At 38.2% G+C, this 24,642-nt stretch overlaps 1 protein-coding gene across 1 annotated transcript in view; it reads left to right on the top strand.

Annotated features, from left to right (window-relative positions):
- Vom2r77 (vomeronasal 2 receptor, 77) overlaps positions 1–24,642 on the top strand; it is a 66,012-nt gene that overhangs the window by 27,514 nt on the left and 13,856 nt on the right. The window contains exons 4-5 of the mRNA NM_001099519.1: positions 14,147–14,374; positions 14,686–14,809. Coding sequence (NP_001092989.1) covers positions 14,147–14,374; positions 14,686–14,809 — 352 coding nt within the window. The remainder of the gene's footprint in view (positions 1–14,146; positions 14,375–14,685; positions 14,810–24,642) is intronic.

Genomic DNA, 24,642 nt, shown 5'->3' with positions numbered 1-24,642 from the left:
CACTGTAGCTGTCTTCAGATACACCAGAAGAGGGCATTGGATCTCTTTACAGATGGTTGTGAGCCACCATGTGGTTGCTGGGAATTGAACTCATGACCTCTGAAAGAGCAGTCGGGTGCTCTTAACCGCTGAGCCATCTCTCCAGCCCCCAATGTCTAGCATTTTATAGGCACAATTACTTAATTCTTTGGTGGAGTTAAATTTAACGACTATTTAATAATCATAATATATAGGGATGGGGAGATGAGTCAGTGGGTAAAATGCTTCTTTTTTAATGAATATTTTCTTTATTTACATTTCAAATGTTATGGCCATTCCTGGTTTCCCCTACTCCAAACCCTTATTCCATTCTCCATCAGACTGCTTCTATGAAGGTGGACTACCAACCACCCATGAACTCTCTCCCTTCTGTCTGCTCTGACATCCCCATACACTGGGGCATCAAGCCTTCGCAAGACCAAGGGCCTCTCTTCTCATTGATGCCCAACAAGGCAATCCTCTGCTACATATGCAGCTGAAGACATGGGTCACTCCATTTGTACTCTTTGGTTTGTAGCTTAGTCCCTGGAAGCTCTGGAATGTCTGTTTGGTTAATACTGTTTCTCTTCTGCACCTTCAATCCTTCAATTGGGGATCATGTTCTCAGCCCAATGTTTGGCTGTGAGCATCTGCTTCTGTATTTGTCATGCTCTAGCAGAGCCTCTCAGGAGATAACTACATCAGGCTCCTTTCAGCATGCACTTTTTGTTATCTACAATAGTGTCTGGGTTTGTTGACTATATGTGGAATGGATACACAGGTGGGGCAGTTTGTGGATGGCCTTTAATTCAGTCTCTGCTCACACAGTCTCTGTATTTCCTCCTGTCATATTTTGTTCCCCCATCTACGAAGGACTGAAGCATCCACACTTTGGTTTTCCTTCTTCTGGAGCTTTACACAGTCTCTAAACTGTATCTTTAGTATTCTGAGCTTTTATACTAATATCATTATATCAGTGAGTGCATATCTTGCATGCTCTTTTGTGTTGGGTTACCTTAATCAATTTGCCTAAGAATTTTTTGATTTCATTGTTTTTAATCGCTTAGTAGCACTCCATTGTATATACAATATTTTCTGTATCCATTCTCTGTTGAATGACATGTGGATTCTTTCTAGCTTCTGACTATTATAAATAAGGCTGCTATGAATATAGTGGGGCACATGTCCTTGTTATATGCTGGGAAATCTTTTGGGTATATGCTCAGGAGTGGTATAGCTGAGTACTTAGGTAATACTATGTCAAGTTTTGTGAAGAACCACGAGAATGATTTCCACAGTAGTTGTGCCACCTTGCAATCCCACCAAAAATGGAGGAGTGTTCCTTTTTTTTTCACATGCTTGCCAGCATCTGCTATCCCAAGAATTTTTGAGCTTAGCCATTCTGACTGGTATGATGCAGAATCTCAGTGTTGTTTTGATTTGCATTTCCACGATGACTAAGGATGTTGAACATTTCTGCAGGTGCTTTGCAGCCATTCTATATTCTTTGGTTAAGAATTTTTTGTTTAGCTTTGTACCCCATTTTTAATATGGTTATTTGATTCTCTAAAGTCTAACTTCTTGAAATTTTTGTATATATTAGGTATTAGTCCTCTATTGCATGTAGGGTTGGTTAAGGTCTTTTCCCAATCTGTTGGTTGATATTTGTCCTATTGACAGGGTTCTTTGCCTTACAAAAGCTTCACAATTTTATGAAATCACATTTGTCAATTCTTAATTTCACAGCAAAGGACATTGGTGTTCTGTTCAGGAAATTTTCCCCTGTGCCCATGTGTTTGAGGCTCTTCCCCATCTTTTCTTCTATTTGTTTAAATGTATCTGGTTTTACATAAAGGTCCTTTATCCACTTGGATCTGAGATTTGTACAAGGAGATAAGATGATAAGAATGGATCTGTCTCGCCCAACCTCAACCAGTAAGGAAGACACAACCAGTGAAGATCTTCTTCAAGCAGTTTTACTCAGGAAACTTGATACAATCTTCTGACCCCTGGGAACCCCCGCACCACACCTAAATAGCTAGTGCTGGCCAATCCCAGCAAGCCACATGGGTCATGCAGATAGGCTGTCACTATGTGGAAGCTAGCAGGCCAGGCAGGCATAGCCAAATAAGGACTTGTTTACTACAAGGAGTGCTCACCATTGGGAGGGTGGAAGGCGGAAACCAGCACCATCTTTGAGGCGTGGCACGTCGCAGCTCCCTACAGTTCCCCCTTTGAGCGTGGCGACCCCCTTGTCTTAGGATCATCCCTTCATTAAACCCGTCTTAGGACAACTCGTTGCCCACAAGGTTCCATGCCTTAGGTAGAAGGGAAGTTGCCTGTCACTGGGCAGGGTCACTCACACATACTCAGGGGCGAGGTGCCACTAGGTCTTCTGAATGACCATAAGCCAGGCTTGAGGGGACTGTCCTGCTTCAATGGCTGCAAATGCCTGTACCACCATAGCCGCGTGCTGCCTCTGAACAAACCTCATTCTACAGAGACACCACAGGCTCACTAGGGAGACCAGCAGCAAGAGTCTAGCTAGGGCTCCCATACCTGCCCACTACCTCAGATGATTCATAGCAGCAGCAATCCAAGATGACAATCCCATAGCCAGTCTAGCATCCGCATGTGTGGAGTTCACGGTCACGATGGCTACACGTAGCTGATCCATTAAGAAATCGAATTCTCCCATCCAATTACCTAAAAGATAACTTGACAACTGTTTAGACAAATTAGAGGAGTAGGCTTAAAGGTCATGATGTATTGGCATGAGTCTCGCGAACACTGATAGTATTCCCCACCAGGGCTTCATTTGGACCAGCATTTGGGTCACACCGAGAAGTGTCAACAACAGCAGGATCTTCATTCTTGTTGCACCTCCTGGTCAATCTTTCAGGGACCCACAACGGATCTTGCCGGTCCTGAGGAAACACATAAACAGACCCTCTCGCCCATGCCAACACGGGATCTGGCCCATGCCATAAGCCAGTGATCACATCTTTCCATTTCACATAACCTTTCAACGTGCCCGCCCAACACTGATGTCGGTCAGTGGCAGAAAGGCCATCATCATCCAAAATTAAAAAATTAAGAGTAAAAAGGGCTAAGGATATCTGTTCCTTAGGAGTTCTGCCATGGCCTATTCCCCTTTTTGTTTAATTACACATTCCTTCAAAGTATGATGTGCTCGCTCAACAATACCTTGTCCTTAGGGATTATAAGGCAGGCCATGGCTCAACTGCACATCCATCTGTTTACAAAAGGATTTGAAAGATTGGGCAGTGTATGCTGGGCCATTATCAGTTTTTAAGTGTTGAGGCTTTCCCCAAGCAGCCCAGGCTTCTAGGCAGTGTCCAATAACAGTGTGTGTCTTTTCTCCACTCATAGGGGTAGCATGAATGACACCTGAACAAGTATCCACAGAAACATGAATGTACTTTAGAGTCCCAAATCCAGATATGTGAGTTATATCCATTTGCCAAATCTTTAGGGGCAAGAGGCCTCTAGGATTAACCCCTACACTAGGGGGATGGTGAAAAGTGATACACTGTTGACATCCTAAAACTATCTGTTGAGCATCTGCTCGAGACAGATGAAACTTCTGCTGTAAGGTTTTAGTAGGCACATGAAATTGTTCATGAAACTGTCAGGCTTGATCCAATGATGAGCTTAAGAAGATAAACTCCATTCAGGTACATCTATCCACAAGATCATTTCCCTCACTGAGAGGACCAGGCAAACCTGTATGAGCTCTAATATGTTGGACAAAAAACTTGTGATCTCTTTTCCAGATCAATTCCTGAAGTTCCCTCAGCAGCTGGCATACCGTGCTGCTAATTTTAATAGGGCCAGTCATTTCTAATATCTTAACTGCATTAACAACATATGATGAATCAGAGAGCAAATTAAAGGCAAAAGAACAATTTTTAAACACTTCCAGCACAATTTTGAGTTCAATTACTTGTGGAGAGCCGGGTTGATATTGACACAAAATTGACTCTTGATAGTTAATCACATAAGCTCCACAGCCATTTTTGGATCCATCTGTAAAAATGTTTGGCGCCCCCTGTATAGGAACACTGGAGGTTACCTTAGGCAAGATCACGGGATGTTCCTTATAAAATGATAGCAAAGGGTGTTTTGGATAATGCCTCCCGCCGCCAAATTGGCAGCAGCCCGTTGATTGGCATATTCAATTAGAAAAGCTCTCCAGTCCAAATACTGTCCCAGACAAAGACAGGCCCGAGCAAGGTTAGTCCAATTACCAGGAGTCATGCAAAATCTGTGTAAGGCCTTAACCTGAGCTATGGTAAATGAGGTCATAATGCCATATGTGCTGACTGATTCCGCCAGGGACTTGATCACCTTAAAGTCTAAAGGCTCATGATACCTTTGTTGATTAGCATCCACATAAACAGGATAGGCCAGATGTAGTTCTGTGCGGACCACCTTCAACACTTCTGGGCAGAATGTACTACCCGAAACTCTACTTCCTCCCTCTACAACATTGCAGGGAGGAGGAGCCGAGGGGAACTGCCCAGGAGGTTCCTCCGCCATTTTAGGCCTTTTCCTTTTCTTCTTCTGTCTATTCCTTAGAGACTGTTTCTGCATTTGATCTATCAACTCTTGTAACTCTTCTTCTGAATCTGCTTCTTCTGTTTCCTCCTCTGTATCTGTCTTTTCTGAGTTTGTCTCCTTTGCGCTTCCCTGATTTTCTGACCTCTCCTCTTGAAGCATTTCTAGGGCAGCTTGCCCCTTCTCTATAGCTGCCTGACAACATTTCTGAACCTCAAGGCAACTACGCACTAAGCGCCACACTGGATGGACCCCAGGTCTTAGAGTCCCCTGTTCCCAGGCAAAATCAAGGTCTTTCCCTAATTTTTCCCAACTTGCCACAGTAAGATTACCAGAGACTGTGAACCAGGGTGCAATGGCATCGCATTCGCTCAAAAATCTCTCTATGGTGCTCCTTTTTATTTTTAGTTTCTTTCGCTCAAACAGCTCTTAAAAAGCCAGAAAAATTGGACGAGACTGTGAGGTCCCCAACACAAAAACTTTCTATGCTGCTACGGCTAAATTCACCACGCGTCTTGCTACTTTCGTTTTGCTGTTGCCGCGAACTTTACTTTCGGTTCGCTGTTGCCGCAAACTTTACTTTCGGTTCGCTGCTACCTCGAACTTTACTTTTGGTTCGCTGCTACAGCGAACTTTCTTGCTCACTACCCTGAGACTTTATAGCCGCTTATTTCCCGTGGTACTTATGGTCCCACCTTACCTTGGGAACTTTCCAGTGCTGCCCTGACTGCAAGAAGTTCTGATCTTAGGAGGTTCCCCGTATGGGCCACCACTTGTCACACCCAACCCGACCAGCAAGGAAGACACGACCAGCGAAGATCTTCTTCAAGCAGTTTTACTCAGGAACCTTGATACAATCTTCTGACCCCTGGGAACCCCCGCACCACACTTAAATAGCTAGCGCTGGCCAATCCCAGCAAGCCACATGGGTCATGCAGATAGGCTGTCACTATGTGGAAGCTAGCAGGCCAGGGAGGCATAGCCAAATAAGGACTTGTTTACTACAAGGAGCGCTCACTGTTGGGAGGGTGGAAGGTGGAAACCAGTGACATCTTTGAGGCATGGCATATCGCAGCTCCCTACATGGATCAATTTGAATTCTTCTACATGCTGACCACCAGTTGAACCAGCATCATTTGTTGAATAGATGGTTTTAGCTCCTTTGTCAAAGATCAAGTGACAGTGGGTGTGTGGGTTCATTTCTGGGTCTTCACTTCTATTCTATTGATCTATCTGCCTGTCTCTGTACCAATACCATACAGTATTTATCACTATTGCTTTGAAATACAGTTTGAGGCCAGGAGATCTTCAATTTCTTTCTTCAGAGACTTGAAGTTCTTGCAAAGTGATCTTTAACTTGCTTGGGTACAATCACACTGAGGTATTTTATATTATTTGTGACTATTGTGAAGGGTGCTGTTTCCCTAATTTATTCCTCAAACTGTTTGTCCTATCTTTAGTGGAAGGCAGTACTGATTTGTTTGAGTTAATTTTATATCCAACCATTTGCTGAAATTGTTTATCACCTGTAGGAATTCTCTGTTGGAAATTTTGGGGTCACATAATATCATATCATTTGCAAGCAGTGGTATTTTCACTTCTACCTATACAAATTGTATCCCTTTCCTCTTTTTTTGTTGTATGATTACTCTGAAAATGGCCTTGAATATTGAATAGGTAGGGGAATATTGGGCAACTTGTCTAGTCCCTGATTTTAGTGGGATTACTTCAAGTTTCTTTCTATTTAGTTTGATATTGGCTACTGGTTTGCTATACATTGCTTTTACTATGTTTAGGTACGTGCCATGAATTCCTGGTCTTTCCAAGACTTTTAACATGAAGGGGTGTTGAATTTTGTCAAACGTTTTCTGAGCATCTAATGAAATGATCATGTGGTTCTTTTTTCTTAGAGTTTGTTTATATAGTAGATTGTTTTGACAGATTTCCAAATATTGAACTATCCCTGAATCCATGTAATGAAGCTTATTGATCATGATGGCTGATTGTTTTGACATGTTCTTTGTTTCTGTTTGCCAGAATTTTATTGAATATTTTTGTATCAATATTCATTAGGAAAATTGGTCTGAAATTTTTTGTTAGTTTTTTTGTGGTTTAGGTATAAGTGTCACTGTGGCTTGATAGAAGGAATTGGGTTGTATTCCTTCTGTTTCTCTTTTGGGGAATATTTTGGAAAATATTGGTATCAGGTCTTCTGTGTAAGTCTGATAGAATTCTGCACTAAACTCTGGTCCTGTCTTTTTTTCTTTTTTTCTTTCTATCTCTCTGTCTCTGTCTCTCTGTCTCCCTGTCTCTCTGTCTCTCTGTCTCTGTCTCTGTCTCTCTCTCTCTCTTTTGGTTTGGAGACTTTTAATGACTGCTTCTATTTCTTTAGGATTTATGGGACTATTTAGATGATTTATCTCATCCTGATTTAACTTTGTTACCTGGTATCTCTCAAGAAAATTGTACATTTCATCCAGATTTTTCAGTTTTGTTGAGTATGGGCTTTTGTAGTTAGATCTTATGACATTTGAATTTCCTCAGATTCTGTTGAGTCCTTTTTATTTATGATTTTATTAATTTGGATACTCTCTCTGTGCCCTCTTGTTAGTCTGGCTAAGGGTTTATTTACCTTGTTGATTTTCTCAAAGAATCAGCTTCTGGTTCTGTTGCTTCTTTTTATAGTCATTTTTGTTTCTACTTGGGTGATTTCAGTCCTGAGTTTAATATACCAATTTGGTCAAAGATAATGTAAAACAGAAAAAGTTCCTGGTCCAAAACATACAGGAAATCCAGGACTCAATGAGAAGATCAAACCTAAGGATAATAGGTATAGAAGAGAGTGAAGACACCCAACTCAAAGGACCAGTAAATATCTTCAACAAAATCATAGAAGAAAACTTCCCTAACCTAAAGAAAGAGATGCCTATAAACATACAAGAAGCCTACAGAACTCCAAATAGATTGGACCAGAAAAGAAACTCATCCTGTAACATAATAGTCAAAACACCAAATGCACAAAACAAAGAAAGAATATTAAAAGCTGTAAGGGAAAAAGGGCAAGGAACATATAAAGGCAGACCTATCAGAATCACACAAGATTTCTACCAGAGACTATGAAAGCCACAAGATCCTGGACAGATGTCATACAGACACTAAGAGAACACAAATGCCAGGTTACTTTATCCAGCAAAACTCTCAATTAACATAGATGGACAAACCAAGATATTCCATGAAAAAAACAAATTTACACAATATCTTTCTACAAATCCAGCTCTACAAAGGATAATAAATGGTAAAGCCCAACATAAGGAGGCAAGCTACACCCTAGAAAAAGCAAGAAAGTAATCATCTGGGCAACAAAACAAAGAGAAGAAAAGCACACAAACATAACCTCACATCCAAATATGAATATAACAGGAAGCAATAATCACTATTCTTTAATATCTCTCAACATCAATGGTCTCAACTCCCCAATAAAATGACATAGATTAACAAACTGAATACCCAATGAGGACCCTGCATTCTGATGCCTACGGGAAACACACCTCAGAGACAAAGACAGACACCACCTCAGAGTGAAAGGCTGGAAAACAACTTTCCAATCACATGGTCTGTATAAGCAAGCTGGAGTAGCCATTCGAATATAGAATAAAATCAATTTTTAACTAAATGTCATCAAAAAAGATAAGGAAAGTCATTTCATATTCATCACAGGAAAAATCCACCAAGATGAACTCTCAATTCTAAATATCTATGCTCAAAATACAAGGGAACCTACATAAATAAAAGAAACCTTACTAAAGTTCAAAGCACACATTGCACCTTACACAATAATAGTAGGAGATTTCAACACCCCACTCTCATCAATGGACAGATCATGGAAACAGAAATTAAATAGAGACGTAGACAGACTAAGAAAAGTCATGAACCAAATGGATTTAACAGATATTTATAGAACATTCTATCCTAAAACAATAGGATATACCTTCTTCTCACCACCTCATGGTACTTTCTCTAAAATTGACCATTTAATTGGCCATAAAACAGACCTCAACTGATATAGAAAGATAAAAATAATCTCATGCGTCCCATCAGAACATCACTGGCTAAAGCTGTACTTTAATAACAATAAGGGAAGAATGCCCACATATATATGGAAGTTGAATAATGCTCTACTCAATGATAACCTGGACAAGGAGAACTAAAGAAAGAAATTAAAGACTTCTTAGAATTTAATGAAAATGAAACTTGAAAATCTGCAGCAAATGGGTCCAGATGGGTTCAGTGCAGAATTCTATCAGACCTTCAGAGAAGACCTCATACCAATACTATCCAAACTAGTCCATAAAATTGAAACAAATGGAGCGCTACCGAATTCCTTCTATGAAGTCACAATTACTCTTATACCTAAACCACACAAAGACCCCCCAACAAAGAAAGAGAACATCAGACCAATTTCCCTTGTGAATATCGACGCAAAAATACTCAATAAAATTCTGGCAAACAGAATCCAAGAGAACATCAAAGCAATCATCCTCCATCCTCCAATCATCAAGGAGGCTTCATCCCAGGCATGCAGGGAAGGTTTAATATATGGAAAACTATCAACGTAATCCATTATATAAACAAACAGAAAGAACAAAACCACATGATTATTTCATTGGATGCTGAGAAAGCATTTTAAAAAATTCAACACCCCTTCATGATAAAAGTCCTAGAAAGAATAATAATTCAATGCCCATACCTAAACATAGTAAAAGCCATATACAGCAAACCAGTAGCTAACATTAAATTAAATGGAGAGAAACTTGGAGAATCCCACTAAAATCAGGGACAAGACAAGGCTGCCGACTCTCTCCCTACTTATTCAATATAATTCTTGAAGTTGTAGCCAGAGCAATCAGACAACAAAAGTTGATCAAAAGGATACAAATTTGTAAAGAAGAAGTCAAAATATCACTATTTGCAGATGATATGATAGTATATTTAAGTGATCCCAAAAGTTCCACCAGAGAACTTCTAAACCTGATAAACACCTTGAGCAGAGTGACTGAGTATAAGATTAACTCAAATAAATCATTTGCCTTCCTCTAAACAAAAGAGAAACAAGCCGGGAAAGAAATTAGGGTAACAACACCCTTCATAATAGTCCCAAATAATATAAAATACCTCGGTGTGACTTTAACCAAGCAATGAAACATCTGTATGATAAAAACTTCAAGCCTCAGAAGAACGAAATTGACGAAGACCTCAGAAAATGGAAAGATCTTCCATGCTCATGAATTGGCAGAATTAATATAGTAAAAATGGCCATTTTACCAAAAGCAATCTACAGATTCAATGCAGTCACCATCAAAATACCAATTCAATTCTTCCAAAATGTAGGCAGAACAATTTGCAAATTCATCTGGAAAAGCAAAAAACCCAGGACAGCTAAAACTATCCTCAACACTAAAAGGACTTCAGGGGGAATCACTATCCCTGAACTCAAGCAGTATTACAGAGGAATAGTGATTAAAACTGCATGGTATTGGTACAGAGACAGACAGATAGACAAATGGAATAGAATTGAAGACCCAGAAATGAACCCACACACTTATGGTCACCTGATTTTTGACAAAGGAGCCAAAACAATCCAACGGAAAAAAGATAGCATTTTCAGCAAATGCTGCTGGTTCACCTGGAAGTCAACATGTAGAAGAATGCATATCAATCCATGCTTATCACCCTGTACAAAGCTTAAGTCCAACTGGATCAAGGACCTCCACCTCAAACCAGATACACTCAAACTAATAGAAGAAAAAGTGGGGAAGCATCTCGAACACATGGGTACTGGAGAAAATTTCCTGAACAAAACACTAATGGCTTATGGTCTAGATCAAGAATCGACAAATGGGATCTCATAAAACTGCAAAGCTTCTGTAAGGCAAAGGACACTGTGGTTAGGACAAAACGACAACCAACAGATTGGGAAAAGATTTTTACCAGTCCTACAACAGACAGAAAGCTTATATCCAAAATATACAAAGAACTCAAGAAGTTAGACCGTAGGGAGACAAATAACCCTATTAAAAAATGGAGTTCAGAGCTAAACAAAGAACTCACAGCTGAGGAATGCCGAATGGCTGAGAAACACCTAAAGAAATGTTCAACATCTTTAGTCATAAGGGAAATTCTAATCAAAACAACCCTGAGGTTTCACTTCACACCAGTGAGAATGGCTAAGATCAAAAACTCAGGTGACAGCAGATGGTGGCAAGGATGTGGAGAAAGAGGAACAGTCTTCCATTGTTGGTGGGATTGCAGACTGTTATAACCATTCTGGAAATCAGTCTGGAGGTTCCTCAGAAAATTGGACATTGAACTACCTGAGGACCCAGCTATATCTCTCTTGGGCATATACTCAAAAATGCCCCAACATATAACAAAGACGCATGCTCCACTATGTTTATAGCAGCCATATTTATAATAGCCAGAAGCTGGAATGAACACAGATGCTCTTCAACAGAGGAATGGATACAGAAAATGTGGTACATCTACACAATCGAATATTACTCAGCTATCAAAAACAATGACTTTGTCAAATTCATAGGCAAATGGATGGAACTGGAAAATATCATTCTGAGTGAGGTAACCCAATCACAGAAATACACTCATGGTATGCACTCATTGATAAGTGGCTATTAGCCTAAATGCTTGAATTACCCTAGATGCATAGAACATATGAAACTCAAGACGGATGATCAAAATGTGAATGCTTCACTCCTTTAAAAGGGGAACAAGAATACCCTTTGGAGGGAATAGGGAGTCAAACTTTAGAACAGAGGCAGAAGGAACACCCATTCAGAGCCTGCCCCACATGTGGCCCATACATATAGAGCCACCCAATTAGATAAGTTGGATGAAGCCAAGAGGTGCCAACTGACAGGAACCGGACGTAGATCTCTCCTGAGAGACACAGCCAGAATACAGCAAAAACATAGGTGAATGCCAGCAGCAAACCACTGAACTGAGAACAGGACCCCCGTTGAAGGAATCAGAGAAAGGACTGGAAGAGTTTGAAGGGGCTCGAACCCCCTATGAACAGCAATACCAACCAACCAGAGCTTCCAGAGACTAAGGTACTACCCAAAGACTATACATGGACTGACCCTGGACTCTGACCTCATAGGTAGCAATGAACAGCCTAGTAAGAGCACCAGTGGAAGGCAAAGCTCTTGGTCCTGCCATGACTGAACCCCCAGTGAACGTGATTGTTGGGGGAAGGGCGGCAATGGGGTGAGGATGGGGAGGGGAACACCCATATAGAAGGTTAGGGGGATGTTGGCCTGGAAACCGGGAAGCAGAATAACAATCGAAATGAAAATAAGAAATACTCAAGTTAGTAGTGATGGAAAAAAAAGTTTTCAGATTGATCTTATGTTTTCCTCTCTCATCTCTTCCAAGATCCTCCCCCATCTTCCTACATCTTCTCTCTCTGTCTCTCTACATGTGTCTATCCTTGTCTGCTTTTCTTTTGCTTTCTCCTTCTCTCTCTTTTCTTTTTTTTCTGTCACTCTGTTTCTGTGTGTGCATATTTCCATGAAAAAAAGGAAGAAAATCAAAGCAAACAACCAAATAGATAAAATGAAGAAGAAAAATTAAAAATCATACAAATACCATGGATTCTGTGTTCTGTTGGTCCACTTCTTGACATGGGATTATTTCTGAATTGCACTGAACACGCTGAGTGACACTCTAGTTGAAAAAAATCATTTTTCATTTTCTATCATGTATCAATTGCAAATAGCATTTTGGATGGGGCTGAGAGACTTTATCTATTTCCTTTTCTCTGTGATGAGATTTTGTTTGGTTTAAAGCCACGCAGGTTTTGTTTGTGCACAAATAATGTGCGTGTATTGACTCATACATCAGTCTTTTTTTCTACAGACAAACTTTACTTAGAGTCTTTTAACATTTCTGACTTTTATAATCCTTTTAAATACTATTTCACATGGATGTTTAATATTAAAAATGGGTGTTTGATAAAGACTTTCCAATTGGAAATGTGTGCACCAAATTCTCTCATCTGCATATTGTACAGTTCAGTGTGTATCTGTGTTAATGATTACAACTGCAAGATAATTCTTCTCTGGTAAAGAATGAGCTAGGCACTGATATATATCAATACATCTTTTGATGTCATTGTATTGCCATATCCCTTTATGAAAATGATTAATACTGGATGGCTGCTAGGGTCTGTGACCATTCTAGTGTTGGGTTTCTGGATACTTTTACAGTGTCAGATACAAGTTCTATCTCATGGAGTGGGGCTTAAATTTAACCAGAAAGTTATTTCTGTCTCTAACAGCACTTATACCAATATTCCACCATTTTATGTTAGAGGCAATTTTCTGTTGTTGTTCACATAGTGTACATACATAGCTGAGTATCACTGATATATATTTTTCTCCTCTGATATCATTCAAAGTATTTTCTAGCAACATGAAAGCTAGTTAAGAGTAGTGAAGCTTCTAGTTGGGAATCAGTTTGATTTCTCCACATTTAATGACATAAGTAATTTGTGTATTCAGGAATAGTGCCTTGCCATCATTTAATTACTTGGAAATAGCCTGTGAAGCTTGCAGGTTTTAAGAGACTATTTTTTTCAATGTCTAACAAGATCCAATGTACTCCTTACATTGGAGATTTTATTTAGTGGCATTAGATTTAGATGTCTTGCTGTGGAATTGCCTTCCCATTATATAGTGACTCCATCAAAATTATCATTATATATGTATATATCTAAGGAGCTTCTACAATATTATTTTTCTATGTGGCTTTTCCAAAAGACTTTAATGGTAATTACTTCTCCACTTATTTTTTTCATTGCTCAGTTCTCCCATTCTTTTTAATCCAGTTATAGCAGTTCCCATCCATCTGTTACTTATACTATTATAGTCTAGTTCCCCTGTCCCGAAAACTTGCAACACATATCTATAATTACTTTCTAGCTATTTAATTATGTAGTTATTATGACTAAATCTCACATTTCTAAAGATTAAAAGCCACATACATATAAGGAAACACAGACAATATTTCTTTTAGTTCTGAGTTACCTCACTCATAATGATTAAATAAAAACTAGGAAAAAACCTTGAACTTTAAGTTGAAAACTATGTGGGTTGAATGTGACAAGTTTCTTTAAATGGATTAGAATAATCCTGAACTTTTTTGGAACTGAGTAATACCATAAAATCAAGAAAAACACCCATAGAGAAAATAGGTGTTTACATTACTATTTTCTCAACACTTATCCTTGCAATAACTAGCTGAGCAGTTTTTGCTCATGTCTTTGTCTTTTCATGGAAAGCCTGAAATCATAAAATCATAATGGTATTTTACAAATTGTTTATATGATTTCATTTGCTTCACAGGATACTTTCAATCAATACTTTCAAAGTTGGATTTTGAGAGACATCTCAAAACTAATACTCTCTCCTCATAATACATTTCTTGATTTAGTGAATTTATATTTGTTTTTACTAATGCTTCACCTCTTTAGGTCCATGAATTCTTGCAGAAAATGAAGTTTTTTAATCCTGTTGGAGACATAGTGGTCATCAATCAGAGAACAAAAAGAGACGCAGAGTATGAGATCCATATGGTTTGGAATTTTCCACAAGGGCTTGGAATGAAGGTGAAAATAGGACGTTTTTTTTCACATTTTCTACATGATCAAAAATTGTACTTATATGAGGACATGATACAATGGGCTTTAGGATATAGCCAGGTGAGTTTGGACTAACTTAATGTTTTACAAATAGATGCAAACCATTAAAATGTTGTGATACACTCTTTCTTTCTCACAGTGATTATAAGATTCTCATGAATTTTTGAAGATATTGAAATAATGACATTTTTGTTGTCTTCTTTCTATAGATTTGTGTGTGTATGTATATATATATATCATATATATGATAAGTAATTGCACTAAATTCAATTTGTTTCATAATATTCCCTCAGCTGCATAATATGTGCTAAACAATTTGGTTAAAAAGCTAGTAGATGTTATCTGATAACAATGCACATCTTGCTCCACAGATACCCACTTCTATATGCAGTATGAGTTGTGCTCCTGGATTTAAGAAATCCTACCCAGAAGAAAAAGCATCCTGCTGTTTTGCTTGTTCTCCTTGCCCTGAAAATGAGATTTCAAATGCCACAGGTAAGGGGCACTGTAGGGGAAAAGCCCCCAGACTCTTTGTCTCAACCCCAGTCCCTGCTTCTTCCACAGCAAGGCATTGAAAGTAACTGAGGTAAATGAAGATATAAAGTGCATATATTTCTTAATATAATATCTTACATAATCAGTACTATTTTGCAGATATTATATTGTGTGATGCCCTTCTTGTGTGTTTGGAATGCATATATTTTGAGATGAATATAAGTTGTTTTGATTGAATGTGCAACTGTGTATATGTTCACAAGTATGGGAATAACATTTGACACTCCCTTTCTTTCTCACTTATTCCTGTGTTTTCAGAGTCTCCAAAAGGAACAGAACTGTTAGAAAGAGTAAAATGTGAAAGAGAATTTTTATGCTATTACATGCTAAGATTTGGGTAGTCCCACAATGGTTGATCTCATACTCAGGAGGCAGAGGATATATTGTGACTTGATACATGAACCTGGGTGCCTCGGAGGTCAAGGATATTCTAAGTGAATCAGTCCTCTTTATTTCATATAGCAAGTTCACACAATATAAATTCTAATGTCTTCTAATACTGGAAGCAGCAATCTTTGTAGTCGTAACCTAAAAAGTGACCTGGATATAAATGGAATTCAAGGCAGATGAGTTTGATATTTTCTGCCACACTGTTCAGAGAACAGATGTGTGCTTTGACCTCTTACTTTCTATTGGGAGACTTGTAGTTGGAACTATTGTCTTCAAGCTTTTACTATAAACAGATCATTAACAAAGTTGTTTCACTGGCCCTTCCTTATTCTCTAAACCAAGAATTTTCAGTAATCATACAGGCACTGCATGAACTATTTTCCACTTGAAGAAGTATGCCTTAATGTGTTATATTCCTTGGGGGATTTTACTCATGCTAGCATGCACGTCGATGTTTAATATTCTCTTTGAATGATGCATACAGTTGAGATTGGTTGTTGAGTCTCATATATCTTAGTTCCTCACAAGAATCCTTATGCACAGATCATTCTCAGAGATGCTGCTTTCAACTTATATAACATGCATTTTCTACTCCCAAAGATATCCCATCACAGCATCCTTTTAATTAACTAGTTTTTTTCTGTTGCCCACTAGTTCACAGATGAGTTAGGAAGCATTTTATAAAAATGTGTGCATAATATAGTCTTGGTAGGCTGCAACAAATATATGGAAAATGCAAACTGGGTAAATATTTTCTTTTTATCTCAAGATCACTGGGGGCATGAGGATTTGAACCTGACATTATGAGCTGATCTGCATGTTTTACTTCATGTCCTTAGAAGTTTCCTTAACAGGTTCAATATGGGCTTCAGAAAGACATGGGCAGATTAAAATATGATGTAAAAAGGGACCTATCAATGTGGAAGATTTAGTGGGCTGAGTACAGTCATTATTGCCAACAATTATAGTTAAATATAGCTATCAATTGGAAAAAATGCCACAAAATTATAATTATTCACCTTTAAATATCACATAAATGCATAATCCAAAATGACAGATTAGTTATGATATTTAGTAGAGGATTTTAAGTATATAATTAACTTCTATTTGCTAATTATATGATAGATAAAATGAAATGCTGAGTATACATCACAACTAGAATATTTATTACATTTTAAACCTGTAGTTGCACATGCTCATACACCAAGAGAAAAAGAAGAAGAAGAAGAAGAAGAAGAAGAAGAAGAAGAAGAAGAAGAAGAAGAAGAAGAAGAAGAAGAAGAAGAAGAAGACGACGACGACGACGAAGGAATTTTATAAAGAGAATATTTGACTCAATGGAAACAAAATTTATAATTGCTCAGTTATCTAAACACAGAAAAAGGTAATCAAGAACATTGCTCAACCACAGCTTTTGCCTAATAGGGGACCAAATATATTGGGTATAGACTTTTCCATTCTCTGATACCTGAATCTGAATTCTGATGGTTACCCCAAGTGTTGAAACAGAATGCCAGCTGAAGCTTCACCTCTCCACTGTCCGAACATTCTGTGGTTCAGCCAGACCATCGCTTTCTGGCATTCTCTAACCCCAACCTCCACCACAAGCGATCATTTCCCATAAATATACTAGCCAGGCAAACCAGAAAAAAAGTGACACATTATTTGAAAAATGTATTGAGAAACCAAGAAACAAAGCAGGCACCTAACCAAAACAAACCTAGAGATTAGTGTTCAGATCTATAATCATACCAAACCCAGATGCCCAGATGACAGTGTAAAAACATGATCATAGCCAGAGTAATATTTCTCCACCAGAGCCCAGTTATCTACACAGCAATTCCTGATTATTCCAATATATCTGAAGAAAAAGAAAAGAATCCTGTAAACAACTATATGCAGATGGTAGCAGTACTTAAACAGAGTTGAATAAATCCCTCAAAAAAGGCCAGGAAGACACTAAGAATTCATTATAGGAAATGAATAAACCTCTAAATAAAACCAGAAGAAGAAGAAGAAGAAGAAGAAGAAGAAGAAGAAGAAGAAGAAGAAGAAGAAGAAGAAGAAGAAGAAGAAGAAGGAGAAGGAGAAGGAGAAGGAGAAGGAGAAGGAGAAGAAGGAGAAGAAGAAGGAGGAGGAAGAGGAGGAGGAAGAGGAGGAAGAGGAGGAAGAGGAGGAGAAGGAGAAGGAGAAGGAGAAGGAGAAGAGGAAGAGGAAGAGGAGAACAAAAGTGTTCAAGACTGGAAAATGAAGATAGAAGCAACAGCAACAAGAAAAACTGAAGAAATTCTTAGCATAAATATTTAGGTATTCTAACAGACAGACACTATAAAGTTACTTGCTAATGGGATAGAACACATGGATGTAGTAAAAGAATATTGAATTATGTATAGGTATGAAACTTGAATTCCTGATCTTTCTAAGACTTGTAACATGAAGGGGTGTTGAATTTGTCAAGTGATTTCTCAGCATCTAATGAGATGATCATGTGTTTTTTTTCTTCGAAATTTTTAATAGAGTATATTATGTTGATGGATTTCTGAATATTGAACCATGCCTGCATCCCTGGGATGAGCCTGCTTGATTATGATAAAAGATAGTTTTGATGTGTACAGGAATCATCATCCCAGACCATAAGCTGCATTAGTGATAAAACACTGTATGATATTGGAAAAGAGACAGGTAGATAGATCCATAGAATAAAATTGAAGACCCAGAAATGAACCCACATGCCTTTGGCCATTTGACCTTTGACAAAGGAGCTAAAACCATCCAATGTGAAACAGATAATATTTTCAACAAATGGTGCTGGTTTAACTAGTGTTCAGCATATTGAAGAATGCAAATCGATCAATTCTTATCGCCCTGTACAAATTTCAAATCCAAGTGGATCAAGAACCTCCACATAAAATTAGGTACACTCAAACTAATCAAAGAAAAATGGGGAAGATCCTTGAATTCATGAGCAGTGGGGAAATTTTCCTCAATATAACAACAATGGCTTTTGCTCTACTATCAAGAATTGAGAAATGGGACTTCTCAATTGAGAAAAATTTTCTCAAATGGGAAAATTTCAAAGCTTCTTTAAGGCAAAGGTCAGTGTCAATAGGACAAAATGGTGGCCAACACATTGAGAAAAGATTTTTACTAATCCTATATCTGATAGAGGACTAATATCCAATATGTACAAATAACTCTACAAGTTAGACTCCAGAGAATCAAATAACACTATTAAAAATGAGATAAAGAGCTAAACAAAGAATTCTCAGTGAGGAATAAGGAATAAGGAATGACCAAGAAGCACCCAAAGAAATGTCAACATCCTTAGTTATCAAGGAAATGCATATAAAATTAATCCTGAGATTCCACCTCACACCAGTTAGAATGGCTAAGATCAAATATTTAGGTGACAGAAGATGATGTCAAGGATGTGAAGAAAGATACAGAATATGGATACAGAAAATGTCGTGCATTTACACAATGGAGTACTGCGCAGCTATTAAACAAAGGACTTCATGAAATTCATAGGCAAATACATGAAACTAGAAAATATGCTGATTGAGGTAACTCATTCACAAAAACCATACATGCTATGCACTCACTGATATATAGATATTAATCCAAAGCTCAGACTACTCAAGATACAATCCATGGACCACATACAGCTCAAGAAGAATGACCAAAGTACAGATGCTTAACTCTGTCTTAGAAGGGGGAACAAAAATATTCATAGAAATATTTATAGGAGTACTATGGAGACAAATTTTGTAGGACAGCCTGAAGAAGTCAATCCAGAGAATATCCCACCCTGGCTTCCAGCCCATACACATAAATCCACAACACCCAGAAAATATTGCTGATACCAATAAATGAACACTGACAGGAGTCTGATATAGCTGTCTCCTGAGAGGCTTTGCCAGAGCATAATAAATACAGAGGAGGATACTCTCAGCCAACCATTGTACTGAGAATGGAGTTTCCATTGTAAAAGTTAAAGAAAGAATTAAAGGAGCTGAATGGTTTTGCAACCCCATAAATACAACAATACCAACCAAACAGAGCTCCCAGGGACTAAACCACTATCCAAGGAAAACACATGCACAGATCCATTGCTCCAGGTGCATATGTAGCAGAGGATGGACTTGTTGTGCACCAGTGAGAGGAGAAGCCCTTGGTCCTGCCATGGCTGGACCCCCCAGTGTAAGGGAATATGCAGGGAGGTGCGAAGGGGTGAGTGGATTGGTGGGAGAAGACATGGAGAAGGGGAGGTAGTATAGATAATATTAATGGGAAGTCATGAAATGTGATAACATTTAAGATGTTAAAAATTATCCAATAATTTAAAAAGAAATATTTAAAACAACCTGCTATCTGGTTGAAACTCACTTCAACCATTTATATTCCCAGATAAAAGACACACATACTCAGCCTTTATATTTTAATATGCCTTATGCTCCACAAAGCTGGGCAACTTCATACCTGCCATGCTGTTAGAATCTACCTCCTATCCATAAACCAAGTTATTCCCTACATGTTTCTTCTGGACTACTCTTAACTCCAATTTGGCAGCCTTCTGAGACTCATTCTCTTGTTTTCAGCCCATACTAGCCATCCTTTCTTCTCTTCTGAATTTCTATTTTTCTAAATTTTATATTAGATATATTTCTTTATTTACATTTCAAAGGTTATTCCCCTTCCTGGTTTCCTGTCCATAAGCCTCCATTCCCTCCTCTCCACCTCCCCCATATGGGTATTCCTACTATACATCCCCCTTATTGCCCCCCCCCATATTCCCCTGCACTGGGGGTCCAACCTTGGCAAGACCAAGGACTTACCCTTCCCATGGTGACCCAACAAGGCTATTCTCTGCTACATATGCAGTTGGAGGTCTAGGTCAGTCCATGTATAGTATTTGGGTAGTGGTTTATTCCCTGGAAGCTCTGGTTGGTTGGTATTGTTGTTTTTATGGGGTTGAAAACTCCTTCAACTCTTTCAGTAGTTCCTCTAATTCCCTACAAGGGGGTCCTATTCTCAGATCACTGGTTTGTTGCTAGCATTGACCTCTGTATTGGACATTCTGTGAATGTGTATCTAAGGAGAGATCTATATCCAGTCCCTTTCAGCATGCATTTTCTAGCATTATCAATCTTATCTAGTTTTGGTGGCTGTGTGTAAAAACACACACACACACACACACACACACAAACACACACACACACACACACACACACACACACACACACACACACACACACACACACATATATATATATATATATATATATATATATATATATATATATATATATATATATATATATGGGTCACATGTGGATCAGGCTCTGAATGGCCATCTGTTGTGTTGCTGCTGTAAACTTTGCTTCCATATCCACTCCTATGGACATTTTTCCCGCTTTTAAGAAGCAGTGGGAGCATCCCCATTTTGGTCATCTTTCTTTTTGAGATTCCTGTGGTCTGTGGATTTCATCTTGGGTAATTCGAACTTTTTGGCTAATATCCACTTATCCATGAGTTCATACCAATGTGTTTTTCTGTGATTGAGTAACCTCACTCAGCATGGTATTTTCTAGTTCATTCCATTTGCCTATGAATTTTATGAAGTCATTGTATTTGATCGCTAGGTAGTACTCCAATGTGTAGATGTACCACATTTTGTGAATCAATTCCTCTGTTGAAGGGCATCTGGGTTCTTTCCAGCTTCTGGCTATTATAAATGAGGCTGCTATGAACATAGTGGAGCATGTGTCTTTGTTGTATGTTGGAACATCTTTTGGGTATATGCCCATGAGAGGTATAGCTTGGTCCTGAGGAAGTGTAATATTGCATTTTCTGAGAAACCTCCAGACTGATTTCCAGAGTCCTTGTACTAGTTTGCAATCCCACCAAAAATGGAGAAGTGTTCCTCTTTCTCCACATCCTCAACAATATCTGCTGTCACCTCAGTTTTTTTTTATCTTAGCCATTCTCACTGGTATGAGGTGGAATCTCAGGGTTGTTTTGATTTACACTTCCCTGATGACTAAGGATGTTGAACATTTCTTTAGGTGCTTTTGGCCATTTGATAATCCTCAGCTGAGAATATTTTCTTTAGGTCTGTACCCCATTTTTAATAGGGTTATTTGGATCTCTGGAGGCTAACTTCTTGAGTTCTTTGTATATTTTGGATATTAGCCCTCTATTGGATGTAGGATTGGTAAAGATCTTTTCCCCATCTGTTGGTGGCCATTTTGTCCTAATGACAGTATCTTTTGCTTTACAAAAGCTTTGAGTTTTATGAGGTCCCATTTATTGATTCTTGATCTTAGAGCGTGAGTCATTGGTGGTTTGTTCAGAAAATTTTCCCCAGTGCCCATGTGTTCCAGACTCATCCCCACTTTTTCTTTTATTAGTTTGAGTGTATCTGGTTTGACTTGAGGTCCTTGATCCACTTGGACTTAAGCTTTGTACATGGTGACAAGAATGGATCAATTTGCATTCTTCTACATGCTGACCTCCACTTGAAACAGTACCATTTGCTGAAAATCCTATCTTTCTTCTATTGGATGGTTTTAGATCCTTTGGCAAAGATCAAATGATAGTAGGTTTGTTGGTTCATTTCTGGGTCTTCAATTATGTTCCACTGATCTGTATGCCTGCTTCTATAGCAATTCCATACAGTTTTTATGACTATTGCTCTGCAATACTGCTTGAAGTCAGGGATGGTGATTCCCCCAGAAGTTCTTTTATTATTCAGTATAGTTTTCACTATCCTGGGTTGTTTGTTATTCCAAATGAATTTGCAAATTGCTCTATCTCTGTAAAGAATTGCGTAGGAATTTTGATGGGGATTGCATTGAATCTGTACATTGCTTTTGGCAAAACGAACATCTTTACTATATTAGTCCTGGCAATCCATGAGCATCGAAGATCTTTCCATCTCCTGAGATCTTCCTCAATTTCTCTATTCAGAGACTTGGAATTCTTGTCATACAGTTCTTTCATTTGCTTGGTTAAAGTTACACCAAGATATTTTCTATTATTTGGGACTATTGTGAAGGGTGTCATTTCCTTAATTTCTTTCTCAGACTGTTTATCCTTTGAGTAGAGGAAGGCTCCTGATTTGTTTGAGTTAACTATAAACCCCGACACTTTGCTGAAGTTGTTTATCAGGTTAAGTAGTTCTCTAGTGGAACTTTTGTGGTCGCTTAAGTACACTATCATATCATCTGCAAATAGTGATATTTTGATTTCTTCCCTTCCAATTTGTATCTCTTTAACCTCCTTTTGCTGTCAGATTGCTCTTGCTATCACTTTAAGTACTATGTTTAATAATTATTAGGGAGAGAGTGGGCAGCCTTGTCTAGTCCCTGATTTTAGTGGGGTTGCTTCAAGTTTCTCTCCATTTAGTTTAATGTTAGCTACTGGTTTGCTGTATATGGCTTTTACTATGTTTAGGTATGGGCCTTGAATTCCTATTCTTTCCAGTACTTCAATCATGAAGGGATGTTGAATTTTGCCAAATGCTTTTTCAGCATCTAATGAACTGATCATGTGGTTCTTATCTTTGAGTTTGTTTATATAGTGGATGACATTGATGGATTTATGTATATTAAAACATCCCTGCATACTTGGGTTGAAGCATACTTGACCATGATGTATTATCATTTTGATGTGTTCTTATTTTCGGTTGGCAAGAATTTTATTGAGAATTTTTTGGCAATATTCATAAGGGAAATTGGTCTGAAGTTCTATTTCTTTGTTGGGTCTTTGTGTGGTTTAGGTATAAGAGTAATTGTGGCTTCATAGAAGGAATTTGATGGTGCTCTGTCTGTTTCTATTTTGTGGAAAAGTTTGGACAATATTGGTATGGGGTCTTCTATGAAGGTCTGATAGAATTCTGCACTGAACCCATCTGGATCTGGGCTCCTTTTGGTTGGGAGACTTTTAATAACTGTTTCTATTTCTTTAGGACTTATGGGGTTATTTAGATGTTTTATTTGTTCCTGATATAACTTTGGGACCTGGTATCTGTCTAGAAAATTGTCCATTTCCTCCAGAGTTTCCAGTTTTGTTGAACATAGGCTTTTGTAGTAGGATGTGATGATTTTTTAAATTTCTTCAGATTTTGTTGTTATGTCTCCCTTTTCATTTCTGAGTTTGTTAATTTGGACACACTCTCTGTGCCCTCTTGTTAGTCTGGCTAAGGGTTTATCTATCTTGTTGATTTTCTCAAAGAACCAGCTCTTGGTTTTGTTGATTCTTTGTATAGTCCTTTTCATTTCTACTTGGTTGATTTCAGCTCTGAGTCTCATTATTTTCTGACTTCTACTCCTCTTGGGTTTATTTATTTCTTTTTGTTCTAAAGCTTTTAGGTGTGCTCTCAAGCTGCTGACTTATACTCTCTTCTGTTTCTTTTTGCAGGCACTCAGAGGTATATGTTTTCCTCTTAGTACTGTTTTCATTGTGTCCCATAAGTTTGGGAATGTTGTACCTTCATTTTCATTAAATTCTAAGAAGTCTTTAATTTTTTTTATTTCTTCCTTGACCAAGTTGTCATTGAGTAAAGCTTTGTTCAACTTCTATGTATATGTGGGCTTTCTGTCATTATTTTTGTTATTGAAGACCAGTCTTAGTGTGTGGTTATCTGATAGGATGCATGGGATTGTTTCTATCTTCCATTATCTGTTGAGGCCTGTTTTGTGACCGATTATATGGTCAATTTTGGAGAAGGTTCAATGAGGTGCTGAGAAGAATGTATATCCTTTTGTTTTCAGATGGAATGTTCTATAAATATCTGTTAAATCCATTTTGTTCATAACTACTGTTAGTTTCTCTATGTCTCTGCTTAGTTTCTGTTTCCATGATCTATTGAGTGATAAGAGTGGGTTGTTGAAACCTCCTATTATTATTGTGTAAGGTACAACGTGTGTTTTGTGCTTTAGTAAAGTTTCTTTTATGAATGTAGGTGCCCTTGCATTTTGAGCATAGATATTTGAAATTGAGAGCTCATCTTGGTGGATTTTTCCTTTGATGAATATGAAGCATCCTTCCTTATCTTTTTTAATGACTTTTGGTTGATAGTCAATTTTATTTGAAATTAGAATGGCAACTCCAGCTTGTTTCTTCGGGCCATTTGCTTGGAAAGTTGTTTTCCAGCCATTTATCCTGAAGTAGTGTCTGTCTTTGTCTCTGAGGTGTATTTCCTGCATGTAGCAAAAAGCTGGGTCCCCTTTCTATATCCATTCTGTTAGTCTATGTCTTTTTATTGGGGAATTGAGTCTGTTGATGTTGAGTGATATTAAGGAATAGTGATTGTCACTTCCTGTTATCTTTGTGTTAGAGGTGTAATTGTTTGTTTGTCTCTCTTTTGGTTTCATTGCAAG

The sequence above is a fragment of the Rattus norvegicus genome, chromosome 9, assembly GCF_021556685.1.
Source record: "Rattus norvegicus strain SHRSP/BbbUtx chromosome 9, alternate assembly SHRSP_T2T, whole genome shotgun sequence".
Taxonomy (NCBI): domain Eukaryota; kingdom Metazoa; phylum Chordata; class Mammalia; order Rodentia; family Muridae; genus Rattus; species Rattus norvegicus.
The sequence above is the reverse complement of the archived record's forward strand: the minus strand, read 5'-3'. Positions and strand labels throughout refer to the sequence as shown.